Here is a 17,757-nt window from a genome sequence, read left to right on the forward strand (position 1 = left end):
AAAGAGGAAGCAAAGCTTGAGAGATCAGACATGAGAATGCTTGGGTGGATTTTGGGAATATCATATTTTGACAGATTGGAAAATGATGAAATAAGAAGAATGGCAAGCGTGGTAAAGATTAAGAGGTGATAAGAGTGTCCCAACTGAGATGGTGTGGGCACGTGTTGAGGATGGATGGTGGGTAAGGAGTGAGGAGAGCTTGGGTGGAACCAGTTAGGGAGAGAAGATCAAGAGGGAGACAGAGAATTAGATGGCGAGTTAAGATATGGAGAGAAGAGATTTAGTAAAAGGCTGCCTTTGACAGAAGGAATTGGAGAGGGCGCATCAGACAACCGACCCTAATGTAGGGATAACAGTGGGAAAGAAGACGACAACAAAAAGAAAAGAGCCAACATAAAAAAATTTATGATGGTATTGATTTCCCTGGCCACACCATTTACTACAAGTATGTACATATGAATATTCTGAATAGATAACTAGGACACAAAAATTAAAAAATTAATAATCTTACCTGGAATAACCACCATAAACAAAGGTAAAAGCTTTGCATAGCCTGCAAAAAGTGTGCCACCTTTGGCATGAGACAGACTGCGAGCTGCCATAACGCGCTGAACCATCATCTGAAAAATATGAACAAAAATTGATTATTAATTTTCAAATGGCCAACAAAATTACACAAAACTACAATCTTAATTATAAATAAACTACTCACATACAGCTTATTTGTGTGCCTTTCTTGGTAAGGTAGCTATGGTAGCATATGTGATTAAGGTAGTTGAAAGAATCATAGTCTCTATCCGATAATGATACGTGCTGAAGAGGATGCCTTCGATAGAAGGCATTAGAGAGGCTGCACCAGGCAACAGACTCTTTAATTTAGGGATAACAATGGGATAGAAGTCGAATGTCTTTAGCTTTGTTCATACATTCTCTTTTATTCCTTCTTACTTGGAGTGAGGAGAGGAGAGGTCCCCTTTTGTTCCCTTGTTTGATGTCTGCTACCCCCAAAATTGGGGGAAGTGCCTTGATAAATAGATAGAATAGACTACAGTAATGGAATTTTAGTTAAAAAAAAATCATTCTATACACACCTGATTATATTGCTTCTTCTCTGGAAGTTTGGTTTCATCAGCATTTACCCCTAAAACTAAAATATTTCCCATTTCTCTTCTTTCAACAGACTTATGCCTCTAGTAAATTACTGATACATAAGTGGTTAATGGCAAGGCACAAGGCTGAGCATGCTACATAACCTTTACCTCCAAGTACAGAAATAACAAATTATATAATTAAAATTCCATTTACCTCTGTGTACCTCCCTCTGATGTTCATATTGCTGAATGTTACACTGATGGAGGTGGGTTGTCAGTGAAGTTAAGAGACAGATTATCTATAATTTTGCAATCATTAAAATTCTAGACTAAACTGGTCTAGATTATTAGTAACAAACCCTATCAAAATACATTTTGAAGTAGGACTCCAGATTGTTTCTCTAAATATTATCTTATCTTCTAATTACCTATCTATATACAGTGAACCCTCGTTTATCGCGGTAGATAGGTTCCAAACGCGGCCGCGATAGGTGAAAATCCGCGAAGTAGTGACACCATATTTACCTATTTATTCAACATGTATATTCAGACTTTTAAAACCTTCCCTTGTACGTAGTACTGTTAACAAACTACCCTTTAATGTACAGAACACTTAATGCATGTACTACAGTACCCTAAACTAAAACAGGCACAAATATTAAAGGCAATATTATATCATGTGTTTCCTAAACACACTAAAAAGCACGTTAAAAAATGGCAACCAATGTTTTGTTTACATTTATCTCTGATCATAATATATATATATATATATATATATATATATATATATATATATATATATATATATATATATATATATATATATATATATATATATATATATATATACACATACATACCTACATATATACATACATACATATATACATAAATACATGCATACATATATATATATATATATATATATATACAGTATATATATATATATATATATATATATATATATATATATATATATGTTACTGTATATATATGGGTTATGGAAAAAATCCGAAGTGGTGAATCCGCGATGGTCAAACCGCGAAGTAGCGAGGGTTCACTGTAATACCAACACCATGTAACTAAAACTAGAATTTTTTAAATCAGGAAAATTATAAATTAACTCAAAAATATTAGACCACATAGCCAGTAATCACTATAGGACATAGAACCTAGCAATCTTTATCACCAAATCAGGATTCTTGAAGATAATGTTCAGCGAAAACCTACTCCGTACACCCATATACTACCGCTAAAATAATTTTCTTTCCAGAAAATATTTCTGCAAAAATTAAGAGTTGCAGCTACATACACTACTACTATAATGAATTCTAACCTTCAAAACTTTCATTAGACTTGGACCCATTTTTTTAAGAGCTTCTATGACCAAACTTGATAAGAAATAACATGCATTCTTGGACAGAAAACAAATTGGAACTGATCCCACAAGCCAAATTAGACACGATACCTCAATGTTCATAGATTTGTCCAAATATTACTAAATGTCTTTTACCGGATAAAACAATATTTTCAAATGTAATTCCCTCAACCTTTTCCACAAGGGAGATGAAAAAAATGGAAAATCGTGGTAAGCTCTTTGTCTTAATCATTTTCAGCTCAAAGTTGGCATAAGAGATACCTGTATCATCTTATGCTCATCAAAGCCTACCTTTGAAGATAGCATTTGTAGTTTACTTAAGCATTCAACAAAAGCCTATGCCAATACATAAGTGTTATAGCTGTGAGATCTTTAAGCAAAAGATTCTTCAATGATTCAAAACTCAAATCTTGTAAATACTGTAAAATCACAAACAAATGCCTAGAAATAAACCTGACTTTTGCAGGTCTTTCAATACTACATACATACATACATACATATACCAAGGCACTTCCCCAATTTTGGGGGTTAGCCGACATAAACAAATGAAACAAAACAAAAAAGAGAACCTCTACTCTCTACGTTCCTCCAGCCTAACAAGGGACTCAACCGAGTTCAGCTGGTACAGCTAGGGTTCCACAGCCCACCCTCCCACATTATCCACCACAGATGAAGCTTCATAATGCTGAGTCCCCTACTGCTGCTACCTCCGCGGTCATCTAAGGCAGCAGCAGGGCCTACCGGAACTGCGTCTCTTTCAATACTAAAACTCCTAAATACATATGCTATAATACCTAAAAAAAAGATAGGTCTAACTGCCTTGGATAACTGCATGCAATTGTCCCACCAACTCAGCAGTTGAAGTATGATTTTCATCACTTTAATTGAGATTGCTTCTGAATTGACAATTTTTTTTCCAATGTAGAAAGAAATGAAATTGGAAAACTCATCTTTCTACATCTCATTGGACCAAATTTCTCTAAGGAAGTCGTTGTCTCTAGAAGTCTCATCCGCATCCAAATTGACAGACTTCAACATTTTAAACTTTTTCAACAATAGAAGAAAGGAATGAATCTTTTTCTCGGATGGAAAAATCCAAAAAGAAACTGTTGCTATAATCATTACCAAATATAGAATCTTCTGAGTCAGAATCATAAGAGACTTCTTTAAACTGACAACGATCCACAACCATTTCAGTAACCTGGGCTACTACACTTGCTGAACCCAAATCCTTTCCAACAACTCGCTAAAATATAGCCAATTGCCAAGTTATAAAAGAACTCTAAGCTCCAGAATTCCTAACCATTTTAAAATGGGGAACATTATTCTGGTGAACACATGAGGGGCCATCCCAAGACCGAAATGTAAGTACAGTAATTGAATTGGTAAACTTTCCGCCCGTTGACAAAACAAAGGTATTTCCTTGAAGTGAGATGAATAGTAATGTTAAAATACGCATCTGAGAAGTCTATTGAGAATATCCAATGTTTTTCCCTTATTGCCCCAAGAACTTAAGGTATGTCTATCAAAAACTTTGTGAGAACTGTAAATTTGTTGAGGGTCGAAACCTCAGAATGGATCTCCAGCCCCTGAAGCTTTGAAGACAAGGACACCTTTCTCCAGAAGGTTCACAACTCATAGTTACAAAATCTGAGCACTTGCTGTATTTTTTAGATAACCGATACAGAACTGGCTCCCTTGGTCAAGGAAGGATTGGAGGTTAGAGATATCCAGTAACCTTCTTGGTGTTCTGCCTCACAATCTAGTGGTTCAAAAGAGCGGCTAGGATTACGGAGATACGAAGGTTTCACAGCAGAAGGGTCTAATGTAAATAGAGATTTTGAGGCTCTATGAGAGTATCTTCAATCTGTAATGTGCTGTACAACATAAGAACCCTTACTGAATGGAAAACTATTACTTTAAGACCTGACTTGAGAATTCAGGTTAGGGTTAGAAATACGGCAGATAAGATCAGAATTATTGCCTTTAAGGGAGGACACACTGGCCTTCCAAGATTTTACAAAAGAAGCTAATGTAATTAAGAATTATTGAAGTTTAACTCTATCAAAGCTTGATTGGCTAAGTGCTGTATTTGAGTTCAGTGGTGGCGTGTCATTATCGTAATACTGTAATACCCCCTATAATCAACTAGCTTGGTTTTCTCTGTATTTCCAACTGAACTAAACAGAAGTTTCCTTTTGCGCTTGGAACTTTTTATTTAGTTGGCAACTATAGAAACATGCTTTTCCATGAGAGGAACAGTGCAGCCTTTGCTCTCCTCACAACAGTTATCTAAATCACAATACTGTCCCCAACACAAGATAGAATACAGATCATGATCACCCAGGTAAAATTCCCTTGAACTATCTACATAGTCGTTGCTAACAAAATCCATAAATCTTTAAAAATACTTAAAGAACCTCTTGCCATAAACTACCAGACTGTTTCATACTTCATTAGAGGCAGTCTATTAAAATGAATGAAATGGACAAAATTTTAGTTTTAGGGGTCGTCGTCGTCGACGCCCACTCGTGTCCGAGTATTGGGTTCTGTCGTTAGCCATCAGCCTCCTATCTGTGGGGTGGGTGCTTATGTCTGATGTGGCTGTTAAGTCCTAGTCTGTGCTGGAAGAGTCGCGGACAGTGTTCACAAGGGAGGGTAGGTGGTGGGCAGGGCTGTTCTAATCGCTCTCTCCTTCTTCTCCTCCTAGCCTCCTCATTTTGTCTCCTCCTCTCCTCGAAGTCCACGGTGCCATGGTGTACTGTACTCCTCCAGGTTTTCCTGTCCCTGGCTGTTTCTTCCCATGAGGAAGGATCGATGTCAGTTAGAGCCAGAGTGCGCTTTAGTTGATCTTTATAGCACATTTTCGGGGCTTCTCGTGGTCTGGTGCCCTGGGTCAGTTCTCCGTAGAATATTTTCTTTGGGAGCCTAGATGGATCCATCCTATGCACGTGTCCTATCCAGCGGGGGCGGTGGTGGATGATGGTGGCCTCCACGCTGGTCAGCGAGGCACGTTCTAAGACTTCAATGTTGGTGGTGTGGCTCTCCCAGGGGATTTTCAAGATCTGCCTCAGTTTCATTTGTTGGAAGCGTTCTAGGTTTTTAAGATCGTTTTTATATAGCGTCCATGTTTCACATGCATACAGGAGCGTGGAGAGGACTACTGCCTTGAACACCATTATTTTGGTGGTCATTGTCAGTGCGTGGTTGTTAAATACGCGGCAGTTGAGTCGGCCAAAGGCGGAGTGGGCTGCCCTGATCCTGTTCTCCACGTCCTTTTTGCTTGTGGGAGCTGATGTTAGGATGCTCCCTAGGTAGGAGAACTGGTCCACCTGTTCTAACGGTTGGTCATTCACTGTGGTATTGAAGTTGGGGAGCATCAGTCCTGGTGGATGTTGGACGAGGGTCTTGGTTTTGTCTGTGTTGACTTGCATCCCAAAACGTTCGTAGGCAGAGTTGTATGCATCAGCTAACGACTGCAGGTCCTCTGCCGTCTGACCTGGGGTGGCATTGTCGTCAGCATACTGCAGTTCTCGCACTGCACACAAGGTGGTCTTGGTTCTGGCGCGGAGTCTAGCGAGGTTGAAAGCGCCTCCATCCATGCGGAAACGTAGGTCGACTGAGGGTGTGTCTGGGGGAATCTCGTTGAGCATTGCTGCGGTGTATAGCGAGAAACACGTTGGGGCCAGAACACAGCCCTGCTTCAGGCCGCCGTTGATGGGGAATGGGTCTGAAAGAGAGTTCTGGTGGCAGACTCTCCCAACCATTCCGTCATGGAGGGCACGCACCAGCTTGACAAAATCGGGTGGGCAGCCATATCTTTTGAGGACAGCCCACATGGCAGGTCGAGGTACTTTGTCGAAGGCCTTTTTCAAATCCCAGATGAACATTATGGGCTGTTGTTGTTCGAGGCTCTTCTCTTGTAGTTGTCGCGCACAGAAGATCATGTCTATGGTCCCGCGGGAAGGTCGAAAGCCGCACTGGGACTCTGGCAGGACGTCTTCTGCGAGAATAAGGAGGCGGTCAAGGAGAATCCGAGCGAAAATCTTACTCGCGATGCTTAGTAGCGATATTCCCCGGTAGTTGTTACAGTTCTCCCTGTCTCCCTTCTTGAAGATGGTAATGATGTTTGCATCGCGGAAGTCACTGGGGGGGGTCTTGGTCTCCCATATTTTCAGTATAAGGAGCATCAAACGGTTCCTCAAGCCGGGGCCACCATGAGTGAGGAGCTCCAACGGGATGTTGTCTGGCCCTGGTGCTTTGCCGGGCTTCATGCGCTGCAGGGCCTTGTTGAAGTCATGGATGGAGGGTGGTAGTGCCATCCAGTGACGGACGGGATGCTGCGGGGTCATTCGCAGGAGATCGTCTGGGGTGTCTGCTTGGTCATTTAGGGGTAGAAGTCAATAAAACCAAGCATCCACAGAAGAAGCAATATGAACATCAGGTTCACAAAAATTATTCCAGTTCTCCTCATGCTATTGGTAACAATAATAAGACAAAAAACATTTAGTCAACCCTGCCTTACTTTGTAAATGGCACCAGAGGTTTAGCTCACTGGGCCCAAGATCCTTCTTTAAACTATGTTGTTCACCAGCACTGAACTCTTTTTTAAGTTCATTTGTAACATCTTTGTGCTTATTTTTTTCTCTATGTGAAATATAAGTCCTCAGCATTCCATGCTTTTATCTTTCTCTGGTATAATTGGAAGGTTTTATCAGAAAAGATATATAAGAAGGACTCTTTTCACCGGCCGCCACAGGTCGACCCAGAAATAGAAGTTCCTAAGAACTGTTGGTAATAAACCACTTTGCCCTTAAGCTATTAATTTTTCCCAAACTAACATCAATCTTTATTGGTATATTGTAATAACTATATATACTGTATTGCAACACTGTGTATTGTTTAGTACTGGCTCTGCAAGAATAAACAAGAACCTTTCATTATAGTCTCATATGAATCCTATGCTTAAGAAATTCAATAATTAACTTTTTTTTTTCATTTTACTAGAGAACAAAATTTCTACCAAGAAAAACTTTTTTTACAACTAATCTCACCTGATCTGTGCACCAGTACCAGATTGATGCAGGTATCTGACCTGTAAGGAAAGCAGGCCAGGGCATATCACTAGTAGTGGGGTCTGCATCCCTAAGCATTCTCCAAGAGTCAATTCTTGGAAGCCCACAAGTTGAATTTTCAACCAATTTGTCTGGAATTGCTGCAAGGTATTTGGTCTGGAGTTCTGAGTAACCACCAACTGTTTCAAGGCCTAAGATGAATAAAAAATGTTCTATAAGAACCAAAACTATTTCAAAGAAAAAAAATTACATCACCACTGCAATTTCTCCTGATATTCCAAAAAAAAATAATAGCCAACCAATTAAACTACTAAGTATGAATTAGAAATACGCTTAAAATTTTATTTTTGTTCAGTGGAATTTTCATTAGCCTTAGACGAGTCTTCCAAAAAATACTATGCTAATAAAAAAAAAATTCATCTTTACCTACCATTAGTAGTATTGAATTTTGTGAAATTTTCTCCATTGTAATTATAGAACCTTACCCTTAAACATCATCAATATTAATAATACACAACTAAAGTTAATCATTATTTTAACATCAACTCCCATAAGAGACTGCCCAAGAGTTCTTTCTCAGTGATTATATTAAACATTATTCAATGATTTACACATAAAAATCTTACTTTCAAGTAGGTTAAAAATAATGAAGATCATGACAAATATTAGTGATCTTTCTCCAACACTACTGTACTTTATTTTTGCTGTAAAATGAAAAATATCAAAAACGTTTAAATGTAAGTATGTTTTTGCATTAAATGCATTCTGGAATTTGATCATGTTGGCCATTCATTAAAAACCCTAGTCAAACCAGAGTGAAAAATTCAGATTGGATAATAGTTCAAACTGTTCTCTATGGAATGAGGAAAAATAATTAAACCTCTCAATACCACTTAAGTGTGAATATTTTTTTTCCCACCTAGAGAAAGGATCACCCCTATACTAATCGAAGTACACTGGCTGCCAATTAAAGCGAAAATTGAATTTAAAATATGTACAATAACCCACCAAGTTATCAGAACCGGGCATCCAAAATACTTGAGAGAATTGCTACATATTGCGCAGCCAACAAATCGTGTCGACACGAGAATAGTTACAGATGGCTTCAAACTTTTGGAACCTACATTTATGTCCACTTTAGACTCCAGAGCCTTTAAATATGCGGCCCCGAGACTATATAATAAGCTCCCACGAAACATTCGAATGATTGTAAACATTAAGGCTTTCAAGAGGAAACTGAAGACTTTCTTATTTCAAGAGTCTTTTGACAGTGATGATTTAACAGTAAATGAACAATACGCGATACGAAACGTTGAATACTCTGAACGAACAAGGTAAAACGATAGTGGAGGTCCTGTAGAGAGTGGGGTTCCCCTGCTGTATGGGACCGGAAAAGCAGCCATCAAAGTAAAGTAAAGTAATTAAGCACTGGACTCTTTTCGGGGTGTTTTGGGACATCGTATTTAACTCTGTTCAAAATCTATTTGCAAAGGAATTTAAAGAAAAAAATATAACACTAAAATACTATAACTGAACAAAGCTTCTTCCCATTAATATAGTTTTATATATTTTGCAAAAACTTTATAATAGTAAACAGTAAAAAAAAGCACAAAGAATATCGGACATATATTGAGTCTCATGGTGCTGAACTAAGTAAAAATACACAATTATGGAATACTGTGCGTCTAAAGAGGTTCAGATCTGAGGGTTGAGAGTATAATACATTTAACAGAATATAGTGTACAGTAATATACCGTACTATACTGTATATGGATATCAAATTTAGATATTACAGACCAAATTCTTTACATATTATAATTTTCTTAACTATACCCTGTACTAATGTACTATAATCTTTAGATAATTTCCCCTATATATATATATATATATATATATATATATATATATATATATATATATATATATATATATATATATATATATATATATATATATATATATATATATATATATATATATATAAATGCATTGAAAAAGCTTTTTTAATCCTGATCTTATTTAGACAGGATCTAAACTGAACCAATGATCAACCACTGGATAAATCTCAGAATCAAAAACAAAACTACATATGATACAACAGAAATACTTCAATTACTGTATATACCATAGTTAGGAAAATCCTTGAAAACTTGCCTTTAGCCATGACAAATAATGATCCTCCAATCATAATGAAAAACTGGAGGGTATCCGTGTATATAACTGCTGCAAGGCCCCCCACCAAAGTACATATGGCAGTCATTACGAGAAGAAAAATAACAGACCAGTACAAATTTTGTACTTTCAATGCCTGCTGGATAAAAATGGCTCCAGAGTATAAGTTGACCTGTAAAATAACAACAACAATTAGAAAAAAGTATTATCAATCTAAAAATGAGCATGTACGTTGTAAATTTGAAATATTTGAATAAAAATACGTAGAATTCATGTGATATTACTTCTAAGAATAAAAACTTCAACCAAAATTTAAGATAAAAATAAAATATTCTGCCATGACATGTAAAACCCTTTGATAACACTAGATGAAGGTGTCAGTTAAATTAACAAGAAAGTAAACAGCATCTTCTCCCAGCTGCTGCCACTATGATTTCTCAGTTCTTCCTAAAGCCACATCCTCAGCTTGAATAGGTTGTTTGTCATCTTGGGTGTTTGTTAGGATTGGCAAGTATTTAATTGTCCATCTTTTAGTATTACAGATTATCAAGATATAAATCTCCATAATTCAATTGTAACAAGTGTATAAACCTTTTTCATCCACACACACACACACACACAAAATATAATTACTAATAATATACAAAATCTATAAATAAAAACCCTTCTACTTACTGATATCTTGGTAAAGATGTATAGGATGAGAGACAGAACAGCCAAGTATGTCTGTATTCTTCGACCCCCAAACCTCCTCTTTGTGTATTCTGGAAGTGTATTCACCTGTTGAAAAAATACAAACAGGTCACAAAGTTTCATAAATAAAATCAGTACCCATTGGTCAGACTTTTCATGCAAAACTTGTATAAATTGGCTAAAGAGAGCACCTTTCACAAAGCAATAATTTTAAGTCAAAGCAAAGTTCATAAGAATCATACTGCGTCAACTTACCTTGACTAGCAAGGGAGGCTTTACTGGAAGGCCAAGTCCTGTTTCCTTCTACTTACTCCAGCATGCTTGTCAAGTATCCATGCAATAATACTCGCTACTAAAGAAGGATACAATATGAAAAAAGTGGAGAGCATCTATCTAAAAGGATATTTTAAGCTCATTTAACAAATCAAAAGCCAAGCAACAGAAATAAAGCAATACATTACTGAAAACAAGTGGTGTTTATTGAGGTCACATTCCAACTTCAATATATGACATTGAGAAACTATCTGATTGCAGTTAGACGTGAAAAATTACCCTAAACATTGATAAAAGATTTTGCGACAATCTCACTAAGTATACAGCGGAATTCAATCTTTGTGCATCCTAAAAAGACATAAAAAATTAATACAACCAAATTAGAACAGATTTCTGTTTGCAGTGATAAGACCTTCCACCTTAGATGCAATTAATTAACCCAGCATAAAAGTTTGTTAAAATCTGAACCAGCATACAAGTCAGAAGAGATGTATCTATAGTAAGTTACCTTGATAACAAATAAAAATGAGAAGATTAATTAAGAACATCAGATTAAAGCTTTAAGGTAGAAACAAGAAGTATCTAATTTCAATGAAGTGAGTCATAATACTCCCAATGACACAGCAAAAATTGTGAAATCTAGATGGACATTCTTGTCTCATCTTTTGTTCCTCAATCAATCAATAAAATTTCTGCATATAGCAAATAATTTGACAAGTGGTTCCATAACTTGTTAGCACTTACAAGGTTAAGTTCAATTCAACATGCCATGATTTTTTTCCAGCTAAGCTACTTTTAGACATTTTTTCTAGCTCTTATTAACAGAATAAAAGGGGTAAGTGCTCAGTACCGGGACCAAAACCAGATCAGATTAGAAATAACTATGATTTGAGAACATCATATAAAGTGTAATCTTAAAAAAATTATTAGATTTGGAAGTTTCCACATCCATTCATAGTACCATAAATAATCAAGAGACAAAGTGTGTATTTGGGCATGTAAACCAGCTCCAAACAGATAACATTGGTCAGACTTGTTATAGTAAAATCTAGCGGATTTAGTTTTCCAGAATCATTCTATATCACAAACCCAAAAAAGAAACTATTAACAGTATTGACTTCTTAGTAGGTAAACCAATTAAATATAATATTGTGATTTATAGGCACTTCACAGAATCTGGCATATTTATGGGTGTACATAATTATAACCAATCACATCCTTTGACAAGTTATAAATCTTTACCATTCTTGTTACAACCTCTGCGATATACACTTAATTATTTATAAAAATTGCTTATTTTTACACTCACAAACATTAAAAATTATCTCACTTTTTGAAGCCATAAATTATTCTAGTGAAGATAACAACCAAGGTAAAAGGTTGGCATGCATTTATCGACATTCCCTGGTAGATACTGGCACAGCTATAATGCATGCATATAAAAGGGATTTTGACGTAGGAAAAATCTATTTTTGGGTGAGATAGCCATGTCGTCCTGATGGAAGTTCCCTCCGGCTGCTTTCTACTGTACAATATTTCAGCGATTAATATTATTAGAGAATTACCGTCAGGTATCACGGGGTTATAACCCCCGGAACGACTATCCGAAGATATCGTGTAAAAATCAGGGACGTATCCTAAGATAACCATAGATATCCGCACCCAGAATAGACCTTTCCCAGTCTAATCCACTAAGGGTACTGTATCTATGAACTTTGTAGACCACCGTTCGAACAACTGTGATATGATTTTACACTTCCAGCCTTAACTTCTTGCCAATGCTGAATAGATAAACTAAAAACAAACCGATTCATAATTAATTTACAATATAGCATAATTTAACATATAATTAACGTCTCAGTGATAGTGCCACTTCTAAAAATATTCACTAAAAACAAACCAATTCATAATTCATATACAATATAGCATAATACAACATATGATTAACGTCTCAAGTGATAGTGCCATTTCTAAAAAAAAATATATTTACATTTGGATGATGATTTCAAGACAAAACAGTCTTGGAAACTAATACAGATGCACTGTAATGGGTATGGCAGATAAAAAGAAAATTCATTAATAGATTTTAAGTTGGTAAATTCAAACCAAACACTACCAATTCAATGTTGCCTTTTACAGTGAATACAAAAAATATCTAAACAATATTGTAATAATTTCTACAATTATAAAACCTTGTTACGACATTTAACAAGCTGCAACATAGAGGAAAATTTATCACCAGTGACTAATCGGGGGAAAAAAGTGTCAATGTAAATACAAACATTATTTTTGTGAGCATATCAAAAGCTTCATCTAATTACAAGAAAAGCATCAACAGAAACAACGAAATCAATTACAATAAATACAATTTACTTACAAGCAGAATAATGTGAAATGAAGAATCACTACATCGGGTTATATTAGCAGTGAGATCAAGAACAAATTATTCAATGCAATTATGCAGTATAACCACAAGTGCATTTTAAGAGTATTTTCGTTAGTTGATATATTCCTGAAGCATTTATTGAGGAATATGATAATTCATAACTTATTGCATGCAGTCATGCCCATCAAGTAAACAACATAGCAGTAACATTCTCCTTATATTGGGGAAACTTAGGCCTACGTCTCTACGACAGAGTGGGATCAGTTATTACTAAATGCAATGATTTTATACCTCGAAGATAGTCAACAAGAAAAAATTGCCTTTTCTTTTTTTTTTCAACCAGAAAAAATTCAAAAGAACCATTTTTATCATTTTTTCCACAGGAGTTTATCTTTTCCTCGAACTTTTTTTCCTTTCCCAACAAGAATTTCATTCTAATTAGGAAAAAGCTTTTTCTTTTTCCCACTAGAATTTTATTTCTAATAGGAAAATTTATTATTTTTTCTATAATAATTGCAATAGGAAAGATGTTTCTACTTTTCTTTATATTAATTGCAATAGGAAAGGGTTTTTTTTCTTTTCTCTACGATCATTGCAATAGAAAAAAGGGTTTTTTGTTTTCTCTATAATAATTTACCACAAGAAATCTTCTCCAATAGGAAAAAGGCAGTTTTTTTCTACCCGCGCAGCACCTAAGATCTGGCAAAACCAGGGTGTGCTAATGGCCAAAACTGAAAGGTGTTTTGTATACTCTTCAACTATGTGGCATGTGATAAAGACAAATAAAAATGAGGATAAATCCTGCATAGGTACTTACCCCACTCGCGATGAAGACAGGCAAGAAGACCCATCCTAGAAGTTGCAACAAGACGAGGGCCTGTGAAAAAGAAGTGTGTAAACTATTTTTTTTTTTAATCAAAATAAGCCAGAAAATTTAAGGTGCAAGTACAATGCTACTGCATTTTCACAATTTCATCTCAAAATTTCAAAATGTTTCAAGGATATTCAATGGTAATCACATAAACAAATTGCTTGATGATGAAAGATATTGAAAATAGTATTTAGTTTCTAGTACAGAGAGAGAGAGAGAGAGAGAGAGAGAGAGAGAGAGAGAGAGAGAGAGAGAGAACAATGTATTGCCAGTTAAAACCTTAACTCTCTCAATAAGCGCTTGATAGGACATCGTCAACAAAACAATCATCATTTTGGGATTTCATCGCGACGAAGTGCGCCGTAGCAAAGATTGCTTAAACTGCATTTGTGAAAATTTGGACGTTTTAACACTAGAATGCCCGATGGAGTCATTTTGACTCCTTGCTACTATTCAAATAACTCCCGGCTCGGTTTCTCCATATATTTTTACGAATCCTTTTGTGACTTTTATTGATTTTGAGTGTATTACATCCTACAATCCTAGAAAAGTTTACCGGATTACTTTAGATATAATTTTTTCAGATGATGTAATGGATGCCCAAGGGAGTCATTTTGACTCCTTTCTGTGAAACTCTTCCTAAATCACATGAATCCCCTTTTCTAATAATTTTACATCATATGTTGAAGATTATAAGATAATTTTTGCTTTACTATAAGCTAATAAATGTTTTGCTTTCACTATTTTCTAATTTCCTTATGATTCAAGTAAATTTTCTACAGGCAATTTTCAAAAAACATAACATTTTGCATTTTACTGATATTCATCGAATGACTACATACTTTCTCTCCTCATTTTCATTATCCTTGTATGAATGCAACATTCATACATCTGGCAGAAGTTGCAGAGCCTAATACTTGTTCATCTGTTCATTTCATTACAAATAAAGAAACAGATGAGTGTATTTTGGAAGATGTTGTCGCTTCGGATGGTATATAGTGGAAGCAAATTCTGGCTGATAAATGCTCAGGTGGCAGACGGTCAGAACAAAATATTTTACGAGAAATGCCAGGACCTACAGGCCATGCAAAAAGATGTATCACTGTTGGTAGCCCAGCAAAGTGCTTGGCGACTAATGATTGACAAATTCATAATAAAGCACGTCAAAAATTGTACAATTGCTGAAGCTCACAGACAGAATATAAGCCAAAATTTCTCTCTAAATGAGGAAGAACGAAGCATTTATTGGTGTTATGAATGCCCTAGGTGTAGTAGGTAAGAATGACAGACCTGTGCAAAGCCTTTTGAGAGATAAATGGGGTGGGTATTCCACTATGCAAGCAAGCTATGTCAAGAAACATATTCTGTGAAATTCTACGGTTTTTGCGATTTGACTATAAATCTACACGTTCAAAGAGACTCAAAACTGACAAATTTGTATTATTTTCTACAGAATGGAATAGATTTATAGATAACAGCATTGCTTGCTACAAACCGGGGCCTAATATTACTATTGACGAGCAGCTCTTTCCTAGTAAGGCAAGATGCCCTTTTACACAATTTATGGCATCAAAGCCTGATAAGTACGGTCAGAAGTACTGGTTAGCTGTAGATAAGGAGAGTAAATATCTGGTGAATGGATTTCCCTATGTCGGTAAAGAAGAGCATCGTGCTACAGAAGAGAGTTAGTGATTATGTGGTCATGAGACTAATGGATCCTTATTTGAACAAAGGGAAAAATGTCACAACAGATAATTATTTTACAACGGTCAACTTAGCCAAGCAACTAAAGATAAAGGTAACCAGTATCATAGGGACCATGAATAAAATAAGAAGAGAAGTGCCTGCGACAGTGAGAACCACGAAAGATAATTTGTATTCTACCAAGCTTTACAAGTCTGGTGACATGACGCTTACAGTTTATCAGGGAAAATTCAAAAAAAAAATGTTGCAGTTTTTAGCACTCTCCATCAAGATGGTTCTTTAGAAAATAATGCTAAGAAAACACCGGAAACAATCAAATTTTACAACGAAACAAAATATAGAGGGAACATCTTGGACCAAATGGCTCAAAAGTATTCAGTGAAGACGTGCACAAGGCGATGGCCTATTCATTCCTTCCAAATAACCTTAGACCTGGCAGCTATAAATGCATGGGTTATCTACAAGGAAGAGACAAAAGAAAAAATTACCGGGAAAGAATTCCTAGAACAACTATCCGAAGAATTAGCAAATATAATTATACAGTCAAGGAAGAAATTGGATCAGAGGGAAATCAGTGAAATGGAGAAAACAAAGATCAAAGCAGAGACCTAAAGAAATACTGCCAAGTGAAGGCTCATTGCAAGAAAAACCGTACAGTAGTAAGTAGCACGAGATGTGAAAAATCTTTGTGGGACCTGCACCTCAAAAGTTGAACATATGTGTAAAAAATGTGATCTGGAATATATTCAAAAGGATATTCATGTGTTCGCCTATTGTATGATTACTAGGATATCTACCACTTTATTTTCCATATTTTTTTTTCAGTTTATTCATTCCTGTATACATTGGAATACAAAGGGTATTCCAAAAAATATGGTAAAAACAAAAGATCTATTAGCTCAATCAAACGTTTATCCTTTTTTTCCTAAGACCAATATTATGAGACCTACAACTGAATAAAATTACTCTTTATTTATGTAACAATGAATATAAGAATCAATATATAAACTTTTATTTACATAATTAAGGTTGAAAATATATAGGAGTCAAAATGACTCTCCGTGGGCATCCATGTGGGTAACTAAATTTGATTATAAGTATTTCTAACAAAAGAACATTGAACACAATAATGTTACATTGTTTGTATATAAAACTGGTTATAACAATGAAAAGAAATAATAGAAAACTAATTATTTCCTGAAATAACTAAAAAATCCTATGGCAGTCAAAATGACTCCCTTTGGGCATCCAGGCACATTGCTAAAGCCGGGCATCCTAGTGTTAAAACTAAAATTGCGAGTAAAATTTTACCAAACTTGCTTCCATTTCAATTTGTGAAATTCATGCAAGATAAAAAATGCAGTTTAACCAACCCATAAGTTATATTGTTAAGAATCACAGCAAGAACGGAATTATGAGGTACTGTATTTACCTATATTTTTTTTATAAAATTCTAATAAACTTGGTTGTGTCTACTGTGAAGGGTTGTGTTAGCTTATGGGAAACGTCCATACCTAGTAATCTATTGGACGGGGATTCGAGATCCACTTAAGCTAGATAGTTTCTAGTAGTGACTGCAACCTCACCATCCTTGTATAGGTCTACCTGCTTAGTCATCAGCAGTCATTGCCTGGTCCTCCCTGGTCCTTGCTTAGCGCTGATCATATGAATGTATGGTCATATATATATATATATATATATATATATATATATATATATATATAATCTGTCACCCTTAGGGGGAGAGGGAGTAGTCATACCCTGATGAGAGGGATACCCTCGAGAGGTAGACTCGGAAACCACAATCTCTCCAATATTGTCAAACCATGGTGTTGAATATTTGTGCAATGACTTGAATGAAGAACGCAATTACATGAATGACAAGTCTTACGTACTTTACTGTGCATATCTACCTAAATACTTGCACCATTTTTGACACTTCGGGTACACTAGTTAACATTATATTTTCCTTGCCCTTGACGTTTGTGGAGAGCAACGACCTAGCACCCGGAAAAGATAAAGGGTTACTAAACAAAAACAATATATATCTTTCTTGTATTTACCTGTAAAGAACAGCACGCAAATGCACCTGCGTAATTTAAGCCAGCGCTTTA

The 17,757-nt window shown here is 35.8% G+C and overlaps 1 protein-coding gene across 2 annotated transcripts in view; it reads right to left on the reverse strand.

Annotated features, from left to right (window-relative positions):
* LOC137633317 (sodium/mannose cotransporter SLC5A10-like) overlaps nucleotides 1–17,757 on the reverse strand; it is a 197,107-nt gene that overhangs the window by 27,708 nt on the left and 151,642 nt on the right. For both annotated transcript variants that reach the window (XM_068365555.1, XM_068365554.1), the window contains exons 4-8: nucleotides 13,886–13,945; nucleotides 10,392–10,496; nucleotides 9,699–9,888; nucleotides 7,524–7,735; nucleotides 512–620 (exon numbers count right to left, since the gene is read on the reverse strand). In XM_068365555.1, coding sequence (XP_068221656.1) covers nucleotides 512–620; nucleotides 7,524–7,735; nucleotides 9,699–9,888; nucleotides 10,392–10,496; nucleotides 13,886–13,945 — 676 coding nt within the window. The remainder of the gene's footprint in view (nucleotides 1–511; nucleotides 621–7,523; nucleotides 7,736–9,698; nucleotides 9,889–10,391; nucleotides 10,497–13,885; nucleotides 13,946–17,757) is intronic.

Source organism: Palaemon carinicauda, chromosome 42 (assembly GCF_036898095.1).
Source record: "Palaemon carinicauda isolate YSFRI2023 chromosome 42, ASM3689809v2, whole genome shotgun sequence".
Lineage (NCBI taxonomy): Eukaryota > Metazoa > Arthropoda > Malacostraca > Decapoda > Palaemonidae > Palaemon > Palaemon carinicauda.